At 54.3% G+C, this 20,044-nt stretch overlaps 1 protein-coding gene across 2 annotated transcripts; it reads left to right on the top strand.

Moving 5' to 3' along the window:
• Positions 1 to 12: 12 nt before the first annotated feature.
• ISY1 (ISY1 splicing factor homolog) lies at positions 13 to 16,510 on the top strand. Of its 2 annotated transcripts, none has more exons than NM_001191173.2 (11): positions 13 to 149; positions 2,181 to 2,203; positions 2,708 to 2,759; positions 3,714 to 3,779; positions 3,947 to 3,989; positions 6,721 to 6,833; positions 8,629 to 8,746; positions 12,688 to 12,810; positions 13,605 to 13,723; positions 15,685 to 15,771; positions 16,015 to 16,510. In NM_001191173.2, exons 1-11 carry the CDS (start codon positions 147 to 149, stop codon positions 16,120 to 16,122), a joined length of 855 nt encoding a protein of 284 aa, NP_001178102.1. In that variant the 5' UTR covers positions 13 to 146; the 3' UTR covers positions 16,123 to 16,510. The 2 variants fall into 2 exon arrangements, with proteins under 2 accessions (NP_001178102.1, XP_059735921.1); XM_059879938.1 differs by having other exon boundaries at positions 50 to 1,856; positions 16,015 to 16,503.
• Positions 16,511 to 20,044: the final 3,534 nt, after the last annotated feature.

Raw genomic sequence — 20,044 nt, 5'->3', positions numbered from 1 at the left:
GGTCCCTTAGTTATCCTTCCGACTGGGAAGCCTGTGGATAGGGAAGGCTAGAACCTTCAGTTCCCGTCCGGATTGGCCGCTCCCGTGGCGGCGGAGGTCCGTGGGCCGGTGCCGCGCGGCCTTAGGGCGGCGCGCTCCCTCGCAGCATGGTGAGCGGGGCGGGGAGCGAGGGAGGAGAGCGGCGGGCCGGGGCCGGGGAGCCCGGGGGCTCCGGCGCCCGCGTTCGGGACACGGGGCCTTCCCGCCGCGTGAGGCCGGAGGAGGCGGGGGCAGCCCCCCCAGGGCAAGGTCCGGGGACGGGAGGACGCGCGGGTGCGTTGGTGACCGTGACGTTCTCACCAAGCGAAGCGCCCGTGCGAGGAGCTCGGCTCAGTAGCAAGTGATCGAAGGCGTCATGGAAGTCTGTCGGTTGATGAGAAACCAGTGCGCAGAAAGCAGCCTTCTCCGCTCTCCAGCCCTGGAAGATCATGCCCCCCCGTCTCCCATTACTCCTTCACACTGGCCGCCTCAGCCCGCAGGCTCTCGTTTCCGAACTCTGACAAGCGTGGGGAGTTTCCTCTCTCCGTTCCCTAGCAGAGGAGAAGGGGCCCTGGCTTTGGATGTTTCTGACAAACTGGCCATCACACACACTCCTTTTTGTGGGTTTCCATAACCCTGGATTTCGTTGTTGTTCGCTTGCTCAGTCGTGTCCGACTCTGCACACCCGTGGACCGCAGCACTCCGGGCTCCCCTGACCTCCACTCTCTCCCTGAATTTGCCCTAATTCATGTCCATTGAAAGTGTTAGCCTCTTAGTCCTGCCCGACCGTTCGTGTCCCTGTGGACTGTAGCCCGCCATGGGATTCTCCAGGCAAGAATACTGGAGTGGGTAGCTATTCCCTTCTCCAGGGCATCTCCCCGACTCAGGGAACGAACCTGGGTCTCCCGCATTGCAGGCGGATTCTTTACGGTCTGAGCCACCAGGGAAGCCCTGAAAGACTGAGGGCAGGAGGAGAGGGGGCAACTGAGGATGAGATGGTTGGATGGCATGGCTGACTCAATGGGCATGAGTTTGAGCAAACTCTGCAAGATAGTGAAGGACAGGGAAGCCTGGCATGCTGCAGTCCATGGCGTTGCAAAGAGTCAGACACGACTGGGTGACCGAACAGCAGCCACAGATGTCCACTGAGTTGTAACCCTGGTTACGTCCCCTTGTCAAATGATTCATTGTGCTGGGGAGGGAGGTTCCTCCGACTTCCCTCAGAAGGAAGGATCGTGGCCAGATTCCTAGTGCCCATCATGGCGTTTCACAAATTACATTAGATACTGAGACTCTATAGGCTTTAATGAAGTAGGTAGGACACAACCTCAGCCTTCAAGAAGGTGGCTTCTCCTGGGAGAGCCTCTCTGTTTCTTTCCTTAGTAGATGTCGTGTTCATTTATCTATCAAGCACTTAGCAAGTTTATTGCTGTGTCACTTGTAAGAAAAAGTCAGAAAGACTTAAGTGGAGCTCACGCTTGCTGAGCACCTGTACACTGCCTCGCTGACGTCTTCACGTATTTATCTGAACCATCCTGACGCCTCTGTGAGGTAAAAGGTCCCATCCCTGCCTAGAGGTGGGGAAGCCGAGCCTGAGAGGATTTCTCAGGGATGCTAAGTGGGAGAGTGGAGACACACTCAGGTCCTGGACTCAGCACGTGCTCTCCTTACACTGCAACCCAGAAAACGTGTTCCCTGCCCGACGCTGTGTTTCAGGGATAAGTGACTGCCCTAAGTGCAACAATCTCCATAAAACTCACTTGTAAAAGCCAGTCTTTCCTTCCTCAAGTTCCACTGGCAGAGAACAGAGAGTTGTGATGCTGGGTGGAAAGTGTCTGGTAGGTATAGACCCAGACAAAGGGGAGCAGCCTAGCTGGGAAGAAGGGGTGACGGGAGAATTATCTGGGATGATGATGAAACAGGTGGATTCTGAAGGAGGGGTGGTCAGATCCAAGGGCGTGGTCACAGTGGAGGAGTTTAGGTAGAGAGAGCGGCTGAGTCAAGTCACGGGATTTGGGCATCTTTTGATTTTTGTTGTTATTGCTGTGCTCATGTTTCTGACTGTGTCCTGGTGAAGCATTTCTTTAAGTAAAACCTTTTTCTAAAAAGTAAAAAGCTTTTTAAAACACGGACATTTTTCTTCCCCTCTCTTTTCCCTTTAGGCCCGAAATGCGGAAAAGGCCATGTAAGTATCAAGTCCCTTTTGTCTGCACATTTTATGCTGCTTAATTGCCAGCTTGGAGCTCTTTTTCTGTTTGGTCTTTGGGTACATGTCTCTTCCTCTCCCTGTGTTGAAGTAGCGTGCACGCATCTGCCCATGTATTTATCTCCCCTGAAGTGTTTTCTCGCCGCTCCCAGAACTTATGCTGAAGGGGAGGCGGGCCTGTGAGAGCCGCGGTCCATCATGCCAGTGTTTTAATACCGTAGCGGGGCGCTGACCTTCCCACTGTCCTTACCTGCTGTGTGGGTAGAGGGGATATGGGGGTGTTCAGGAGTATAAGTCCGTATGAACCCTGCTCTTTGGAACATGGAAAGCCATGATGTCTCTGGTTGCTTGACAGCAGTGTGTATGTGTGTATATGAGTGAGGAGCGGCAGCTAACATGGTCATGAGCAGACCTGCCCGTCCAGGAACTTGGCTGATGAGAGGCCTGTGAGCAGGATCTAACGGTCTTCTCTCTTCCCGGTAGGACGGCCTTAGCAAGATTTCGCCAGGCTCAGCTGGAAGAGGGGAAAGTAAAGGTTGGTTTAAAGCTTCCTCGTGGGTTTTCCAGTAGGAAGGACGAGCGCAGGCAGACTTCAGACTCCAGACCCTCCTCTTCTCGCCTGCGCTTCCCCATATCCTAAGAGTCTGTTCACCTGAGGCCCAGGTGAAGTGCCCTGTCTCGGGGCCGTGTGATGATCTGTATCCTTGGTGACGGGATGCTTGGGTCTCCCTGCTATCCCAGCCCGGGCTCATGCTGAGTAGTAGAAAGTGAGGTATGCTCTGGGAAGCAGCTCTAACCTGAGACCAGCGGATGGCCTCCGCTCATGGAGACTCAGCCAGGTTAGGGGTCATATACGCTGTTCTCTGAGTACTTTTGTTTTTTAAAAGCATCTGCTCACCTGCCCCTGCACCCACACGTACAGCCGTGTACACACAGGCGCGCACACATGTGTCTGTTCTAGACCCTGACGGCTGTCGTCGCTTACGGTCGTGTAGACGTGCCGTGAGACGGGTATAGCTAGGCGCACTTCGCGTCTGTCTGTGACCCCTGACCCCGAACAACCCAGTTTGCGCTGCGTGGATTCACTCACACAGGCATTTTCCAGCAGTAGCTGCTGTGGGGCTACACGGTTGTGGTTGGTTGAATCTGTGGTTGCAGAGGAGCCGTGGATCCTGAGGGCTGACAAAGTTAGACTCGGATTAACCCCCACTTTGCTCACAGCCGTGCTCAAGCGCAGTGGACTCTCACCCTGAGTATTGGCCCCCGACCCAGGGATGATGCAGGGAGGGTTTTTGCCTGTGCAGTTGTTTCCTACGGAAAGATTGCAGAGTGAGCCTGAATGCTTGATGAAAGCCGCCGGGGACTGAGGCTGCAGGTGTCTTTGGACTGTTAGACATCTGAGGCTTCAGGAGGGAATCAGCTGTGGTGACGCACGAAGCTTGTAATTTCACACAGAATAGTGCCACACGTGTGCTTTGCTTTTCCTCAGGAGCGAAGACCCTTCCTCGCCTCAGAGTGCACTGAGCTGCCTAAAGCCGAGAAGTGGAGACGACAGGTGCGGTCTGGGCGAATTCGATCTTAGCAGAAACAACAAGTCTCTGAATTCTATTACCTGCAAGACTCTTAAACCACATTTCTAAGCATTTTTAATTAGATACTTTTTATGGTTTCAGACTTACTCAAAAGTCATAAAAATGTATTACCTTTTATTTTTTTTCATAGATCATTGGAGAGATCTCAAAAAAAGTGGCTCAAATTCAGAATGGTAAGCCAGCCTCTCTCTTTAAAGTGCTTGATTCTCACTTCTCCAGTTAGGCGTAGGGGCATCAGCCCCCTCTCAGTAGTCGGTGGGACAGGAGTAAGGACAGGAGAACTGAGCAGTACTGGCAGGCAGTTTGACCTACTTGCCGTGTATAGAGCACTCACCTCACAAAGAATACGCTTTCTTTTTGAAGAGCAAATGGAATATTCACCAAAATAGAGCATATTTTGGATTGTAAAATAAATGCTAGCAAACATAAAATGATTAAAATTTTGCAAAGTATAATTTACTGATTAAAACACAGTTAATGTAGAAATCGGTAACAGACAGATACCTGGCAACTTCCTAAATATTTAGAAATTAAACATACTCCTAAACAACCCATATACCTACAGGAAAACCTCAAGAAAATTAGAAAATATTTTAAATTGAGTGATAATGAAAATGTAATCTCAGAATTCAAGGTATGAAAAAAGCAGTGCTTAGATGAAAATTTATAGCGTTAAAATAAAATAAGAAAGGTCTCAGGTCAGTGATCCAAGCTTCTCCCCTAAGAAACCAAAAAGGAAGAGCAAATTAATTCCAAAGTAAGCAGAAGGAAAGAAGGAAACAGAAGATGAGTAGAGAAATTAGATCAAAAGTGGGTTGAGTAAAATCAATGAACTTCTAGTCCAGTTAGACTGATCAAGAAAAAAAGACACAGGTTGGAAACAGCAAGAATGAAATTGGGAATGTCACTACTCTCTAACCATTAAAAGGATAAGGGGACATTAGATACAACTTTAGGGCTATCACTCAGCAACTTAGATGAAATGGGCCACTTCTTAAAAGACACATGCTAACATACTGGTTCCTAACCATTGGAAGTGTTACCCCTCCAACCTCCCCCCACCCTGGAAATTTCATGATATCTGGAGGGGGCTTTATTTATTAGAGAAATTGAATTCATAGTTAAAAACTTTCCAGCAAAGAAGATTCCAGACCCAGATGGCTTCGCTGGCCAGTTCAGATATTTAAGAAATACCAGCTCTACAGCTTCTTCCAGAAGAGTGAAGAAGGAACACTTCCTAATGTACTTTTTTATATATTTTAGTATGTGTTCCCTTGATCCTGAAATCAGAAAAAGACATTACAAGAAGAGAAAAAAACTACAGACCAATATTCCTTACTGAATTTGGCCATAAAAATGTCAACAAAGACTTGCATGGTTGATTCAGCATTCAAAAATTAATTCACTGTGTCATCATTTTAAAGAATAAAAACCACATCATCTCAGTCGGTGCAGAAGTCTTTGACACAGTTCATCATTCATCCATAAAAACTCAGCTGACCAGGAATAAACCGGAACTTCTTCCTTTCCCTGATAAAACACTTCGACCAAAAAGCCTGTGGCAAACATCATGCTTAATGCGGCAAGATTGGACGCTCTCCCCCAGGATCAGGAGCAAGGTGAAGACTCCTTTCTCACCCCTTCCACTCAGTATTGCACTGGAACTCCTGGCCAGTACAGTAAAGCAAGAAAAGGAAATAAAAGACCCAGAGACTGAAAGGAAGAGAAATGCTCTATTCCGAGATGACTTGATTTTCTGTGTAGGAAATTCCAAGGAATCTACAGAAGGATTTCCACAGCGAGCAACTGAGTTTAGCCAGATGACAGACTAAAAAGTCCATATAAACAAAGTCAGTTCGATTTCTGTACTAGCAGGAACATTTGGAACTAGAGCATGTTTCAAAGTGTTATTTACAGAAGCATCAAAAGGCAAGAAACGCTTAGGTGTGAATCTAGTAGGATACGCACATGGTCTGTATGGTAAGAACTGAAGCAGCGATGCCAGGTAGTCAAGAACCAGTGAAATGGAGACATAGTGTTTGTGAAGGGCAAGACTCAACACCTGAAAGAGGTCAGCTCTTTTCCTTTTTACCATGTATCACAGAACCCCAGCGTGGTTTTCCAGTTTCTGTTGACAAACTGTAAAATTCACAGCTTTGCCTTTCCGTGTGAAGCTGTCTGCAGCCAGAAGAACTTTGAAGAACAAAACTGGAGTACCCATAATATCTAATTTGTGATTCAGTGTAAAGCTAAAGGTGTCAAGATAACAGGGTCCTGGTGAGAGACAGACAGACCAGGGAACAGAATAAGGAGTCCAGACGTAGGGGCACACGCGTGTGGTCCGCCAACCTGACAAAGGAACAGAAGCGATTCAGGGGAGGAAAGAGGCCATCTCCCTCCCTGTGGGCACAGGGTGCTTCACGTCAGCACGCCGGGGATCCCTGACCGTCGTCCCGCCTTTGGTGGGACGCCCCAGTCACCAGTGACAGCGCCTCAGCAGCCTCCTGTGCTGTCCCCTCAAATCCGCCCCTTGGGCTCCTTGTCAGAGGTGTTCCCGGGGACCGGCAGGCTGCTTTGCTGACGCTGCCTCCCTGCATCCTAGACGCTGAGCGCCCCACCGCTGAGATGTGATGTGTTAGTGCTGGTGTAAATGGAGCTGCAGGACAGCTTCAGTTTGTATTTCTCTGGATGCTAATGGGGAGGAAGTTTTTTTCAGAGTTTTTCTGGCGCCGCTGGAACTCTGTTCACGATCATCACCCTTCCGTGATTGCGGGGTGGATGGTTTTTCTCGTAAGCTGAAGTAGTGTTTTTGCGTTGCCCACCTCTGTCGGTGTTGACATTCACTCACGGGTGTGACATGAAGTGGTGTTTTCAGGAAATGATACGACATTTCTCTTTTCTTAGCTGGTTTAGGTGAATTCCGGATTCGAGACCTGAATGATGAGATTAACAAGCTGCTGCGAGAGAAAGGACACTGGGAGGTCCGGATCAAGGAGCTGGGTGGCCCTGACTACGGGGTGAGTAAGCAGCGGCCCAGGGCCCGGCTCGGGGGCTTTCTAGGCAGGGTGGGTCCTGTCTTACTGCAGCCCCCGCAGGCCTGCCTGGGAGAGGCCCTTGAGAAATGAAAGGAGCCTGGAAGGGCCTGCTGTGTGTGCACGGGAACCGGGAAAGCACAGGGCCAGTGGTGGAGAAGGCCCCAGTGCGGGCCTGGGAGTGTGTACCGGCCAGGCGTCCGGAGTGAGCCGCTCCGTCTCCCCAGGCCCCGTGGAGACGACCTTGGCGCTGCACGTGCGTCTCTGAGCTCCCTGAGAATTGGGATGGCCCTTCCACTGCAGCGTCTGTGCTTGAGGGGGCCCTGAGACAGGCCGCTCCGTGCTTGCTTTGAGTTCTTTTTTTCCCTCTGGATTCTTTAAAGGCAGTATTTTAGAACAGTGACTTCCAGGCTTTTAGGACCCTGACCCTGTATGTGTCTATAAATCACACACGGCCACTGTGTCACAGCCCAGCAACATGCAGATGTGCTGAGAAGATGCCTGGTGTGCGCTGCTGCACTTTGGTATTTTCTGTTCTGTTCTATTTTGATTTTGTAAAAGTTGACAGTTGTGACCCATGTAGTGGATTTCCTGACCCAGACCTGCCCCGTTTGCCCAGGTCTTTGAACCAGCTGTGTCTGGTCAGTGGGCTGTCATGTAAGAAACGTGGGCGGCGTTTCTGTGTCTTAGTCCGGCCCCCTCTTAACACAGAGCCATAATCCTCAGCTCAGTGCCTGGCCTAGCCGAGGCGTCTGTCTTCCCACTCCTTGAGCACGTGCTGGGAGCGTTGCCTCCGCACCCTCGTTCCCTCTGAGACCCTGGTTTTCTCCGTCGGACGGCGGTCGTGCCGCTTGTAACCCTCCTGGAGGGTTACAGAAGCTCCCAAGTCAGAAGTGACGCTTCTGTCTATTTCCTTCTGGAGCTTTTTAATGTGAAAGAAGTTGACGTTTACTTCCTGGGTGTAAAAGTGACACACTGAGCCGCATTCACCTCTGGCTCAGTCATCTGGCTGTTTCACCGTGATCCACGCCTCATGGCCTCTCACCTGCAGTACAGAGCCTCGTCCAGACGCACCGCCTGTGGCCTGCGGCTGTTACCGTCATCGTTTTTAACGGATGGGGTTCCATCTTCTCGGAGAAGGCGATGGTGCCCCACTCCAGTCCTCTTGCCTGGAAAATCCCATGGATGGAGGAGCCTGGTGGGCCGCAGTCCATGGGGTCGCTAAGAGTCGGACAAGACTCAGCAACTTCACTTTCACTTTTCACTTTCATGCACTGGAGAAGGAAATGGCAACCCACTCCAGTGTTCTTGCCTGGAGAATCCCACGGACGGGGGAGCCTGGTTGGCCGCCGTCTATGGGGTCACACAGCGTCGGACACGACTGAAGCGACTTAGCAGTTCCATCTTCTGGATATTTCATTTCTCCTCCTCTTCTACTAGTTGTCATTTAGATTTTTTGCAGCTTTTTAAAGCTTTTTTTTTCTTTGTTTAACATTGTGTTGTAAGCAGTTTCTCAGCCAGTATAAGTGTTTCATATGAACCGTCATTTGTCAGCTATAGAATATATTCCACCCGTGAACATACTATAATTTATTTAAATCATCCTCTTACCATTAGGTATTTAGGTTGATTTTTAAAGGATTAAAAAAAGTACCAAAGTGTATTTTTGTGTCCATTAATATCTGCTACTTTTAGCATCACTGTCTTCAACTATATCTGCAAACGTGGAAATAGTGGGCTTACAGATCAGATCCATTTTCTCTTTTTCCTTCCCCATAAGAAAGTTGGCCCTAAAATGCTGGATCACGAAGGGAAGGAAGTCCCGGGAAATCGAGGCTACAAGTACTTCGGAGCAGCCAAAGACCTGCCTGGCGTCAGAGAGCTGTTCGAGAAAGAACGTGAGTGGCTGGCGTTGGCGAGGCTGTCAGCCTAGGTCTTGGTTCTGGTTGTAAGTGATGCTGTCTGCAGGGCACTCTTCGTGTGCTCAGCTGCGCGGCAGCCCGATGTCGTCAGGGTATTATCGTTCCCAGGGTTTAAATGGGAACCCTCGAGCACTGGGCGTTGAGGCGGCAGGCCCAGGGCACACCTTGGGCGGGAGCGGGAACCCAGGGCTGCGGGCACCAGATTGCAGGCCCTGCACACACTCGTCTCCGAGTGAACGCAGAGGTGCTGTGGGCGCAGGGACACTGAGCGTGGAGACGCTGTGGGCGCAGAGATGCTGTGGGCGCGGAGCCTCCCGGTTGGCGCCTGTCGGGGCGGCTCAAGTCCATGCAGTCAGGTCCATGTTTCAGGTACTTGTTGGGCTGAAAAAGCTGTTAACGGAAGGACTGACGCCACCTCGGACCAAGGCTGCTGTGCGCTGGGAGAAGAGAGGGTCCGAGTCAGACACCCTGGCTCTGGGCACCTCCAGAATGCCACTGGTCTGGACTGCCTGCGTCTGATTTTTGACTTTTTGAAAAGCAGTCCAAGCATCCCATAGGAAAAAGTGTGGGAAGCAGAGAAGGGCGAGACCAGGATCCCTCCCACTGCTGGTGTTCTGCTGACCCTTTCCGAGTCCACTTTCATGAAGCCCCACTGGTTCTCTTTTTTGGCCTCCCTGGGAGGCTTGTGGGATCTCAGTCCCCTTACCAGGAATTGAACCCAGGCCCTGTCAGTGATAGCCTGGATCCTAACCACTGGACCAGCAGGGACCTCCCAAGCCCTGCTTCTTCTTAAATTCATTCTGTGTGCAAGCTGGCTCTGCATGTGTCATTCACATTGCTTAGAATCGTTCAGAATTTAAACATCATCAGATCAGATCAGTCGCTCAGTCGTGACCGACTCTTTGCGACCCCATGAATCGCAGCACGCCAGGCCTCCCTGTCTATCACCAACTCCCGGAGTTCACTCAGACTCACGTCCATCGAGGCAGTGATGCCATCCAGCCATCTCATCCTCTGTCGTCCCCTTCTCCACCTGCCCCCAATCCCTCCCAGCATCAGGGTCTTTTCCAATGAGTCAACTCTTCACGTGAGGTGGCCAAAGGACTGGAGTTTCAGCTTTAGCATCATTCCTTCCAAAGAAATCCCAGGGCTGATCTCCTTCAGAATGGACTGGTTGGATCTCCTTGCAGTCCAAGGGACTCTCAAGAGTCTTCTCCAACACCACAGTTCAAAAGCATCAATTCTTCAGTGCTCAGCCTTCTTCACAGTCCAACTCTCACATCCATACATGACCACAGGTAAAACCATAGCCTTGACTAGATGGACCTTTGTTCGCAAAGCAATGTCTCTGCTTTTGAATATGCTATCTAGGTTGGTCATAACTTTCCTTCCAAGAAGTAAGCGTCTTTTAATTTCATGGCTGCAGTCACCATCTGCAGTGATTTTGGAGCCCCCCAAAATAAAGTCTGACACTGTTTCCACTGTTTCCCCATCTATTTCCCATGAAGTGATGGGACCAGATGCCATGATCTTCGTTTTCTGAATGTTGAGCTTTAAGCCAACTTTTTCACTCTCCACTTTGACTTTCATCAAGAGGCTTTTGAGTTCCTCTTCACTTTCTGCCATAAGGGTGGTGTCATCTGCATATCTGAGGTTATTGATATTTCTCCCGGCAATCTTGATTCCAGCTTGTGCTTCCTCCAGCCCAGCGTTTCTCATGATGTACTCTGCATAGAAGTTAAATAAGCAGGGTGACAATATAAAGCCTTGACGTACTCCTTTTCCTATTTGGAACCAGTCTGTTGTTTAATGTCCAGTTCTAACTGTTGCTTCCTGACCTGCATACAAATTTCTCAAGAGGCAGGTGGTCTGGGATTCCCATCTCTTTCAGAATTTTCCACAGTTTATTGTGATCCACACAGTCAAAGGCTTTGGCATAGTCAATAAAGCAGAAATAGATGTTTTTCTGGAACTCTCTTGCTTTTTCCATGATCCAACGGATGTTGGCAATTTGATCTCTGGTTCCTCTGCCTTTTCTAAAACCAGCTTGAACATCAGGAAGTTCACGGTTCACATATTGCTGAAGCCTGGCTTGGAGAATTTTGAACATTACTAGCGTGTGAGATGAGTGCAATTGTGCGGTAGTTGGAGCGTTCTTTGGCATTGCCTTTCTTTGGGATTGGAATGAAAACTGACCGTTTCCAGTTATTATTAAAGCGATAAAATCCTGTTATAGACACGTGAAATACAGAAAATCAGAAGAAACACCTGTGTTTTCACATCTCACAGCTTATGGTTGTTGACATGCGGGGTGTGTTCCTTTCTGTTTTTAAGGCTTGTAAAGTGAGGTTGTCCTGATTTTTTGTTTTTGCGTTTACTTTGGCTTTAAATTTATTCCTATGTTCTTATGTATTCCAGGCATCGATTTTCTTTTTTTTTTAAGAAGAAAGTGCCCAAGTTAGTCTTCAGGCGTATAATTTAAATGGTAGCACAGCCCCCTCTGCCGCCGTCCCAGTGCTCTGCTAGGGATGCCCCGTCGCCGTTACTGTCTGGAGTGCTCCCTGCCAGGCCTTCCCGTGCTCTTCCGTGCATATCTCATCAGCTGAGTCACGTCAGCCTGGCTCCCTTGAGGCAGAGAAGTCTGTTGCTGGCTCCTGTAACTGACGCGTTTGTCCTCAGGAATGGCTGGCCCAGAGCCCTTGCTCCTGCTGCCGTTCCGGCTTCCATCCTGCGAGCGGTTCTCTCTGCCTCAGTCTCCTTTGGGGTGGCAGGCTGTCCATTATCCACTTAGACTTTGTCCTCTCTCAGCGACAGTTTACCACCATCACCCCTCACCCCCCAAACGGTTCAAGCACAGGCCGCAGGGTGAGCCCTGCCGGCGTTGGCCGGATCCCAGCTCCCTCCCAGGGCGAGCCCCGCCGGCGTCGGCTGGATCCCAGCTCCGTCCTGCGGCCGGGATGCACTCAGTGCTCCGAGCCCGTCCTGGGCGAGGCCTTGTGGCCCAGGCTGGGCAGGGTTGCTGGTGCCTGCATGGGCCGGTGGAAGGGGGCTTCCCCTACCTGGGCCCGTCGTGTGTGGACCGTCCCTGTGCCCCCACAGTTCTCCTTACAAAGCCGAGTGACGCAAAGGATGAAGTCTCGGGTGGCCCGTGCTGGCTGTGCCCACCCCTCCTGTGTAGAGTTTTAGTTACTTCCACGTCTTCGCAACTGTAACACTGTTGCTGGTACTTGAAACATTATACTGTGTCTATTTTTTGTTTCCCTGATTCCTAATGAAATTGACAGTTGAATTCAGTTACTATTAATCATTGAAAGCTTCATGCTTAGAGGTTTCTTCTCCTTCAGTTAATCAGCTTCTATTCTTTGACCAGTCAACTGGACTTTGATTTCCCTTTGGATTTTCCAGAATTGCTACATATCCTGAACAGTAATACTTAGTCTGAATGTATTTTCTTCAGGAAATTTCTCATGTATCTTTTTTGCTTGTAGTTTCTTTTGTCTCATGGTTTTTCATTAGCTATTACGGCATTTCCTGTGAAAGCAGCTCGTGAAGCCGCGGTCGGGGGGGTCACAGGACACCCTCCCCCCGCCAGGCGTTCATAGTCCCGTGGGGGTCCAGGTTTTCACTGTTGTATAAACAATGCCGTAAGGATCGTATCTGTCCGTAAAGCTTTGGCGGCTTTTGTTGTTGCTTTTTAAAGGCCGGTAGGTCCCTCCTGAACGGACTGCGTCTGGACAGCAGCGCTGGTTTAAAAGGGTAGTGTCGTGCGTGGCCCCGTTCCTGGGGTGGCGAAGCGCCTGTTTGGTGCCGTTTGCAGGAGCGCACATACTGCACGCCTGCGTCGCATTGACTGGGGAGCAGGCATGAGTGTGGCCGTGATGGGGAACCCGGCTAAGCTGAAGAGTTCTTTCTTTCAGCGCTTCCTCCTCCAAGAAAGACCCGAGCCGAGCTCATGAAGGCGATCGACTTTGAATACTACGGTTACCTCGATGAGGACGACGGTGTCATTGTGCCCTTGGAGCAGGAGTATGAAAAGAGACGTAGGTCTGAGGGCGTTCCGCTTCACTGGGGGTCTCCGCTTGCTTTTCTCGCCTTTGGGAAAGAAGGTTTTCTTTTTTCTAAGGAATTTATTTTCTATTAGGACTTTGTAAAAAATTGAAGTTTAGTTGGTGTACAATATTACGTACAGGTGCGCAGCATAATCATTCACAGTTTTTAAAGGCACATTCCATTGGCAAGTTATCCGAAACCTGTTTTCTACATTCCCTGTGTTGCGCAGTATATCCTGCTGTATTCTTTAGACTCCACACGTGAGTGATACCTTAGAGGTTTGCCTCTGTCTGGCGTACCGCACTTAGTGGGGTAATCTCCAGATCCACCCAGGCTGCTGCAGGTGGTGCGGCGTCTTCTTTTCTGAGTAGGATTCCACGGTGTGTCTTTATTCGTTCATCTGTCGAGACCCTTCGGCTGCTGCCACCCCTCGGCTGTTGTAAATGGTGCTGCTCGGAACCTTGGGGCGCTGTGTCTTTGCTGATTAGCATCTCTGTTTCTTTCGTGTGTGAACCCAGGAATGGAACCGCTGGATCCTGTGTTAGTCCTGGTTTTGGTTCTTTGAGGAACCTCAGGGTGTTGAACCGTGGAGGATCCGGGCGTGTCCCCCGCCAGCCGCCCCGGAGCTGCCGTGGGACCCCTGCCCTCCCGTCTGATGCCCTCCTGCCGGGGCCGGAGGAGGGTCACCCTTCGCAGAGGGCAGGCCTTGGTCACCTTTGCCCCGCGTAGCATGTGGCTTTCTCGGAGGCCAGAGTGACTGACACCTGCTGTCCCTCGTCTGCAGACAGAGCCGAACTAGTGGAGAAGTGGAAAGCAGAGCGAGAGGCCCGCCTGGCGAGAGGAGAGGAGGAGGAGGGGGAGGAGGAGGAGGAGGTGAACATCTACGCTGTGGCCGAGGAGGAGGTAGGGTGGCCGCTGCGGTGCCTTGGAGAGCGGCTGGGGGAGGGCACCCAGGTCTGGGCAGGGTCAAGGCCCGGTCTGCCCCTGGATGGGGGGTGAAGGTCCCCTCGGGGTCACAGTGAGGACCGCTGAGAGCACTTGGGGACCTGTGCTCCATGTTGGGGTGACTTACCTGCGTCTAAGAGCTGGGCCCTCCGGACCTGCTGGGCCTGGATTTGTAGGCAAATTTGAAGCGCCTGACCTCATTGTTTGAGCTTCAGTGGCGGAGCCGGTAGCGCTTCTGTGGGCCCTAACCACCCACGCCCACCTTACCGTGGGAAACCAGAGCAGAGGCTCCCTCGGGGGTCCCAGGTGGGCTGGAGCTGTGGTCCCACCGGCAGAGCCCTCTGCTTCCAGCTTCCCCATCAGGCAGGCCCGGGATGGAGTGGATTTGTGGACTGAGCCAGGGGAGGGGAGTCAGCCAGGCCGGGACGACAGGTCAGGCCCCGTGAGACATCGCGTGGTGTGTCAGCACAGCAGTGGCAAGGACGTAGGCTCAGAGGAGCTTGGTGACTGGGTCACCGTTGCACAGGATCCGGCAGACCTGCGGGGCGTGCCCTCAGGCAGGCATTTGAAGCAGGATGGCAGCGTGCCCTGCAAAGATTTTCTCTGGGTGCAAAGAACCTGTTCGCTTTTTCAAGGGATGTTTGTTTCCTTGGCGGCCACTAACGAGTGAGTGAGGCCCACTCGAGGGGCATAGCAGCCACACGCTCCGTCAGTAGCTCAGGATCCAAGGGGCAGCCCGGTCAGCAGACCCCGCAGGAAAACAGCACGTGTGACAGGAGCTCTGGGTAGCGACTCGGGGCGGGTGGGGCCGTGAACACTTCCTGGGGAGGCGACCCTTCAGCTGAGCTCAGAAGTCAGGGAGGCGTCACCGGCACAGAGGGGCGGCAGGGCAGCACGCGCGACGGCCCCAGGGGAGCGCCGCGGCCAGAGGACCGGCCGGTGGCCAGAGCCCAGAGTGGGACCCCTGGTGTGAGCAGAGGCAGCGGGAGGTGAGCTGGGACCAGCAGGGGCCCCGGCCCCTGGGGGACGGGTCTTCCCTCATCGTAAGAGCGATGGAAAGGTTCCGAAGGGTTAGACAGTCGTGTGTGTTGGAGCTGTCGCAGATTCAGGGCAGCTGTTAAGGAGCTGTGAGGCCCCATGCATCCTTCCCCCGGACCCCAGAGGCCCCATCCTGAATGCTGCCGGCACGGTGTCCACGAGGAGCCGCCTGCTGTGGCCCGTGTGCAGGGCTGGGCCTGCGGTCACTGGGTGGCTCCCGGGACCACCACAGCCTTTCTTGTTTGCGTCCGCCCGGCGTGCGGTGGGGGCGGGCGGGACCCAGCTCCGCACGGGCCTCCTCTTCCTCTCAGGCCCCCAGGGCCGTTCCTTAGTTGTGAGTGAGCGCTGCCGACTCATACGCAGCTTCTGAGTGATGCTTCTGTGCATGTGGTCTGTTTTTACCAGTTTAGTTTTAAAAATAATATATTCGGGGCTTCCCTGGTGACTCACATGGTAAAGAATCTGCCTGCAAGTTGGATGCCGTGGTCAGGAAGATCCCTTGGAGAAGGAAGTGGCAACCACTCCAGTATTCTGGCCTGGAGAATCCCATGGACAGAGGAGCCTGGAGGGCTTCGGTCTACGGGGTCTCCAAGATAATATATTCGCAAGACTCACAACCCGAGAAACACACGAAGGTCTCACCCAGCTCCTCCTCTGCAGCCCCGCCCTCAGCCCAGTCCCACTGAGGCCACTGGCTCCTCTGCTTCCTCTCCTCCTCGGGCAGGAGGCCGCGCGGTTCTGCTGGCCCTTGTGCTTAGCGCTGAGTCCTGGGCGTGTCTCTGAGGAGAGCGCGTCCCCGGGGCTGTCTCTCCTGTTAAACAGCTGCAGGCCGGCCTGTCGTGCGTCTCCTCCGCACGGCCTCTGGTTGCTCTCTCTTGCAGTCTGACGAGGAGGGCGGCCCGGACGGAGGAGGGGAGGACGGGCGGCAGAAGTTCATCGCGCATGTGCCGGTGCCGTCGCAGCAGGAGGTAGGACGCTGGGCCCGCCGGGCGCTTCTCTGGGTCCCTCCCGTCCCTGCGGGCAGCTCTGACTCCAGGGGCGCCGGTGACCACGCGCAGTTTAGGGTGTGGGTCCAGGGAAGGCGGGAGTCCATCCACCTTAGGGCAGTGGCCTGCCCTGCTGTGCACGGAGGGTCCCTGTGGCTCACGTGCGCCGGGAAGAGGTGTCGGGGGAAGTGGACGCCGCCCCAGCCCCGCCTCTGCCGCCCGCAGATCGAGGAGGCGCTCGTGCGCAGGAAGAAGATGGAGCTGCTACAGAAGTACACCAGTGAGACCCTGCAGGCCCAGAGCGAGGAGGCCCGGCGGCTCCTGGGCTGCTAGGTGGCCCTGCTGCAGCCTCCCCGGCCCTCCTTGCTCACACCATGCGCCCCCCTGGCTGGACGGCTGGGACCCTGGCGTCACCCTGGCCTCGAGAGGCGACACGCATGTGTCCTGAGTGGGAAGGACAGGCTGGTCCCGCAGCCTGCGAGTGTCGTCAGTGGTGGGGCAGCCAGCCAGGGACGCTCCTGAACGCGCAGATGTGTCCGTGATGCCTCCTGCGCGCTGAGAAGACGTCCCGCCACCCTCGGGGCTGCCCTGCTGCCCGTCTCGCCCTCAGCTGGCCTTGCATCCCCCAGCCGGCAGAGGGGTACATTTGCCGCTTCCGTCTGGGAGTGGTTCTGCACAGAGCTATTTTTATTAAAGATTTTTGTACGAAAGGCAGCCTCGGGTTCCGGGCTGTCTGTCTGAGGCCTTGTCCGCGGTAGGACCTGAGGGGGGTCCACGGGGCCCGTGTGGGGGCTCGGCCCATCCGGGCACTGAGGGTGCGGGGCGTCCCGCCTGGCCCGTGCCCACGGCCATGCGTCAGCACTGAGGTAGGGCCTGCATTTCCAGCCCGTGGGAGCACCGAGGGTGCCCCAGGGTGGTCGAGACCTGCCGACCCCGCCTAGTCTCTCCTTCCTGTTGGGAAGAACCCACCGCAGGGGCCCCAGCTTGGGGCAGGTGAGGCTGGGGCATCCCCACCCTCAAGAGGGGCCCTGAGCACGTTGGCAGAGCCCTGTGGGCCTTGTGAAGCAGGCTGTGCCAGCCTGAGTGAGGGGCAGTCGTCAGCCGGGACCTGCCTAACAGAAATTCTGAGCAGGGGATGGAGGGTGTCGGGCAGGTGGGCAGCAGCCATGGGGAGACCACCCAGGGCTTCAGGGCTGTGAGGAGGAGGAGAGGGACGGGACTGGGCTGGGGACCACCCGGGGGCCCCTCAGCCGAGCCCCTGGGCAGGTGTGTGTGGAGAGCTGGGAGGGGGCGAGGCCGGAGGGCTGGGGGCCCAGGGATGGACAAGGCCAGCCCTGGCCCTGGGACCCAGCTCCCACCTGGGCCTGGCCTGGACGGGGCTCAGGAGCGAACGCGGGGCACTTAGAGCAGCCCCTCTGGCCATGGCCTCCGTGTCCCCGTCTGAAACGCTGGGACTGGACCCGGCGCCTGTGCGTCCACCCCGCGACGGGCAGCCCCACGGGGCTGGCAGACAGGACGTGGGCCCTGAGACCGCCTGGCCTGGGACCCAGCCAGGCGGCAGGTGGGGCCCAGCCAGATGGCCCAGAGAGGGGTTTCCCTCTTCCTCTCCGGACGCCCAGGGCCTCGCAGTGGCTCCCAGGATGGCTGCAGACAGCGTGGGCATCAGCGTCCCGGGTGAGGGAACCGGGGACTGACGGGGAAGCGGCTTGCTGAGGACCCACAGGCGTCCCTGGTGGAGAAGGGCCCAGCCCCAGGCTTCTTCCTGCCCCGCGGGCCCTGCCTTTTTTTGTCCCGGGAGGACTTCACAGGGGTCCCCCCAGGCCTGGAATGTCTGGGGAGCGTGGCCACTGGCCAGCCGTGGTCACCATGGTCACGGAAGCTCATGCCCAGAGGCGGCAGAACCCATCCCAGGAAACGTTGGTTGATGAAATATCTCTCATGGTTCAGACGAGCTTTGGGTCTGCCCACAGTTTGCAAAACATAGATGTGTCCAGCTCGCTCTCCGCTCTCCCCTCCTCCCCACGCCCGCTCCAGCCTGGCCCCCAGTGCCCTCCTCCCCCGTGCTTTGGTTCTTGGGCAGTTTATAAGCCAGGAGGAGATGAAAACTTTTCTCTTGCCTGACACCCTGGGCCAGCCTGAAGTGAGCAGGTGCTGGGGTCAGCCTTGTTTTCCCCCGACAGCCGCACCCCATCTCTGCCGGCATCAGTGGCTCACTGCTTCCTCCCAGAGCCCCACGAGAGGACGATGCTGGTGCCCCTCACTCTCATCGAAGCCCTGACAGCAACATCTGCCTGGGAGTGTCAGGGCCCCCAAAGAGCAGACAGGTCCACAGCAGGGTGGGCGGTGTCACACCATCTGGTTCCCTCCCCCACAAGTAGGGCAGCCTGTGGAGGGAAGGCCCCCTGAGGGCTGCCCAGCTCTTCTCTGCATGGGCTTCCGCCCCGGGGGGATGATGTGCCCCCGCCCCCCGTACCCCTGTGGGGCCAGACGGCCATGAGGGGCCACGGGGCAGGGGAGAGGTGAGTGGGGGTCCCCAGGATCTGGGGCTTGTTCTGGCATCTGGCAGGCCTGCTCGGTGGGGACTGGGGGCCGTGAGAAGCTGCAAGGGGAGGAAGCCAGGGCGGTCCTCCTGCGGGGCACAGCCCCGGGGTGGGGCCGCAGAGGGGTGAGAGGGCCCGTGCCGATGTTGCCCTGGCCACCCGGGCTGCTCCCAGCCCTCAGCCAGCACCAGCCCAGGGCTCCTCAGTCAGCAGCTGCTGCAGCGTACTGTTGCATTCTTGCAGCTCTTATTTTCTCGCGTTTTGCAGCAGGCATGCTTCGGCATTAGGAGCACGCTGTCATGCCTGGTGTTGGGTCTTCCTGGTGTTTTTCCATCTTTATTTCTGATCTAGGGCACGTTTTCAGCCCTAGCCTGGGCTCTGCCCGTGAAAGAGAACTCAGATGACGTTGTTCGAGGCTGTATATTTTAACAGCCGTGTCTGTACACAGGAAAAAGTGGAAAAAGATGGGAGGAAGGAAGTGGAGAAAGGCCTCTCTTCTCTTGGCGGAGCTCTGACCCGGAGGACTCGGGGGTCACAGCAGATGCTTCCGTCTGCCGGCGAGCCTTGCGCCCCCGTGTGGCAGGGCACACACAGTGCAGGTTCATCCCGCCAACCCACCGTTCGCTTTTAAGAATATTAAATTCCTTTCGGCCCTGCGGGTCTTTGCTGCTGCACGAGCTTCCCATCGCGGTGGCTTCTGTCGTTGGGGAGCACTGGCTCTGTAGTTGTGGCGCGTGTGCTGAGTAGCTGTGGAGCACACACCTAGTTGCTCCACACCACGTGGGATCTTCCCGGACCTGAGATCAAACCTGTATCTCCTGCACTGACAGGCAGGTTCTTTACCACTGAGCCACCACGGAAGCCCAAGAATGTTAAATTCGTGACACATTTTTAAAAAATATATTTTTATTGATGATTCGCTGCACTGAGCCTTAGCTGAGTCATGTGAGATCGTTCATTGCTGTACATGGATCCTCTAGCATGGCTCAGTAGTTGGAGCAGGCGGACCTAGTTGCTCCGAGGCGTGTGGGATCTTAGTTCCTGGACCAGGCATTGAACCAGCCTCCCCTGCATTGCAAGATGGATTCTTCACTACTGAGCCACCAGCGAAGTCCCTCTTGACACATTGTGAAAAATTTGGGGGCTATGTGTTACTTATTTAAGATTTGGGGCATTAGGTGAGATCAAGATTTTTGCATTACTGCAGTTCAAAGGAGCATAATTCAGTTTCAGATAAAATGCCACTCAGGAATTTGCCCCCAAAGAGAGGAAATGCAGGTAATTTTTTAACAACGTGACTGAGATATACTTGACAGACCATAAAAACCTATTGCTAGCTTACAGCTTAATGATTTTAATAAATCTGGGTCATGCAGCCCTCACGACAGTCCAGTTTTACAACCGTCCCCTCACACCACAAATGCAAATGGTGGCTGGGTTTTCTGGCAAAATCCATACCCAGGTCAGCATTCCAACCCCCGCAAACCAGTTCCAGGAAAGGCCAGTTCAGCTCGTCAAGTGTCCGGTGCACCCACAGCTATCTGGCCTTCCTTCCTCTCCCCCTGCCTCCAGAGGCAGGGCCTTGGCCTGTCCTGTCTCTTGGACACACATTTCCCTCTCCACCTGGTGGTGCGGGAGGCCAGTCAGAGCTGAAGGCAGATGCTGCTTTCTGGGGCCCTGGGCTTTGACAGGTCCCAGAGCTAGCCCAGTGTGTG

Source organism: Bos taurus, chromosome 22, assembly GCF_002263795.3.
Source record: "Bos taurus isolate L1 Dominette 01449 registration number 42190680 breed Hereford chromosome 22, ARS-UCD2.0, whole genome shotgun sequence".
In the NCBI taxonomy this organism is placed as follows: domain Eukaryota; kingdom Metazoa; phylum Chordata; class Mammalia; order Artiodactyla; family Bovidae; genus Bos; species Bos taurus.
This window is presented reverse-complemented; position numbering and strand designations above follow the sequence as displayed.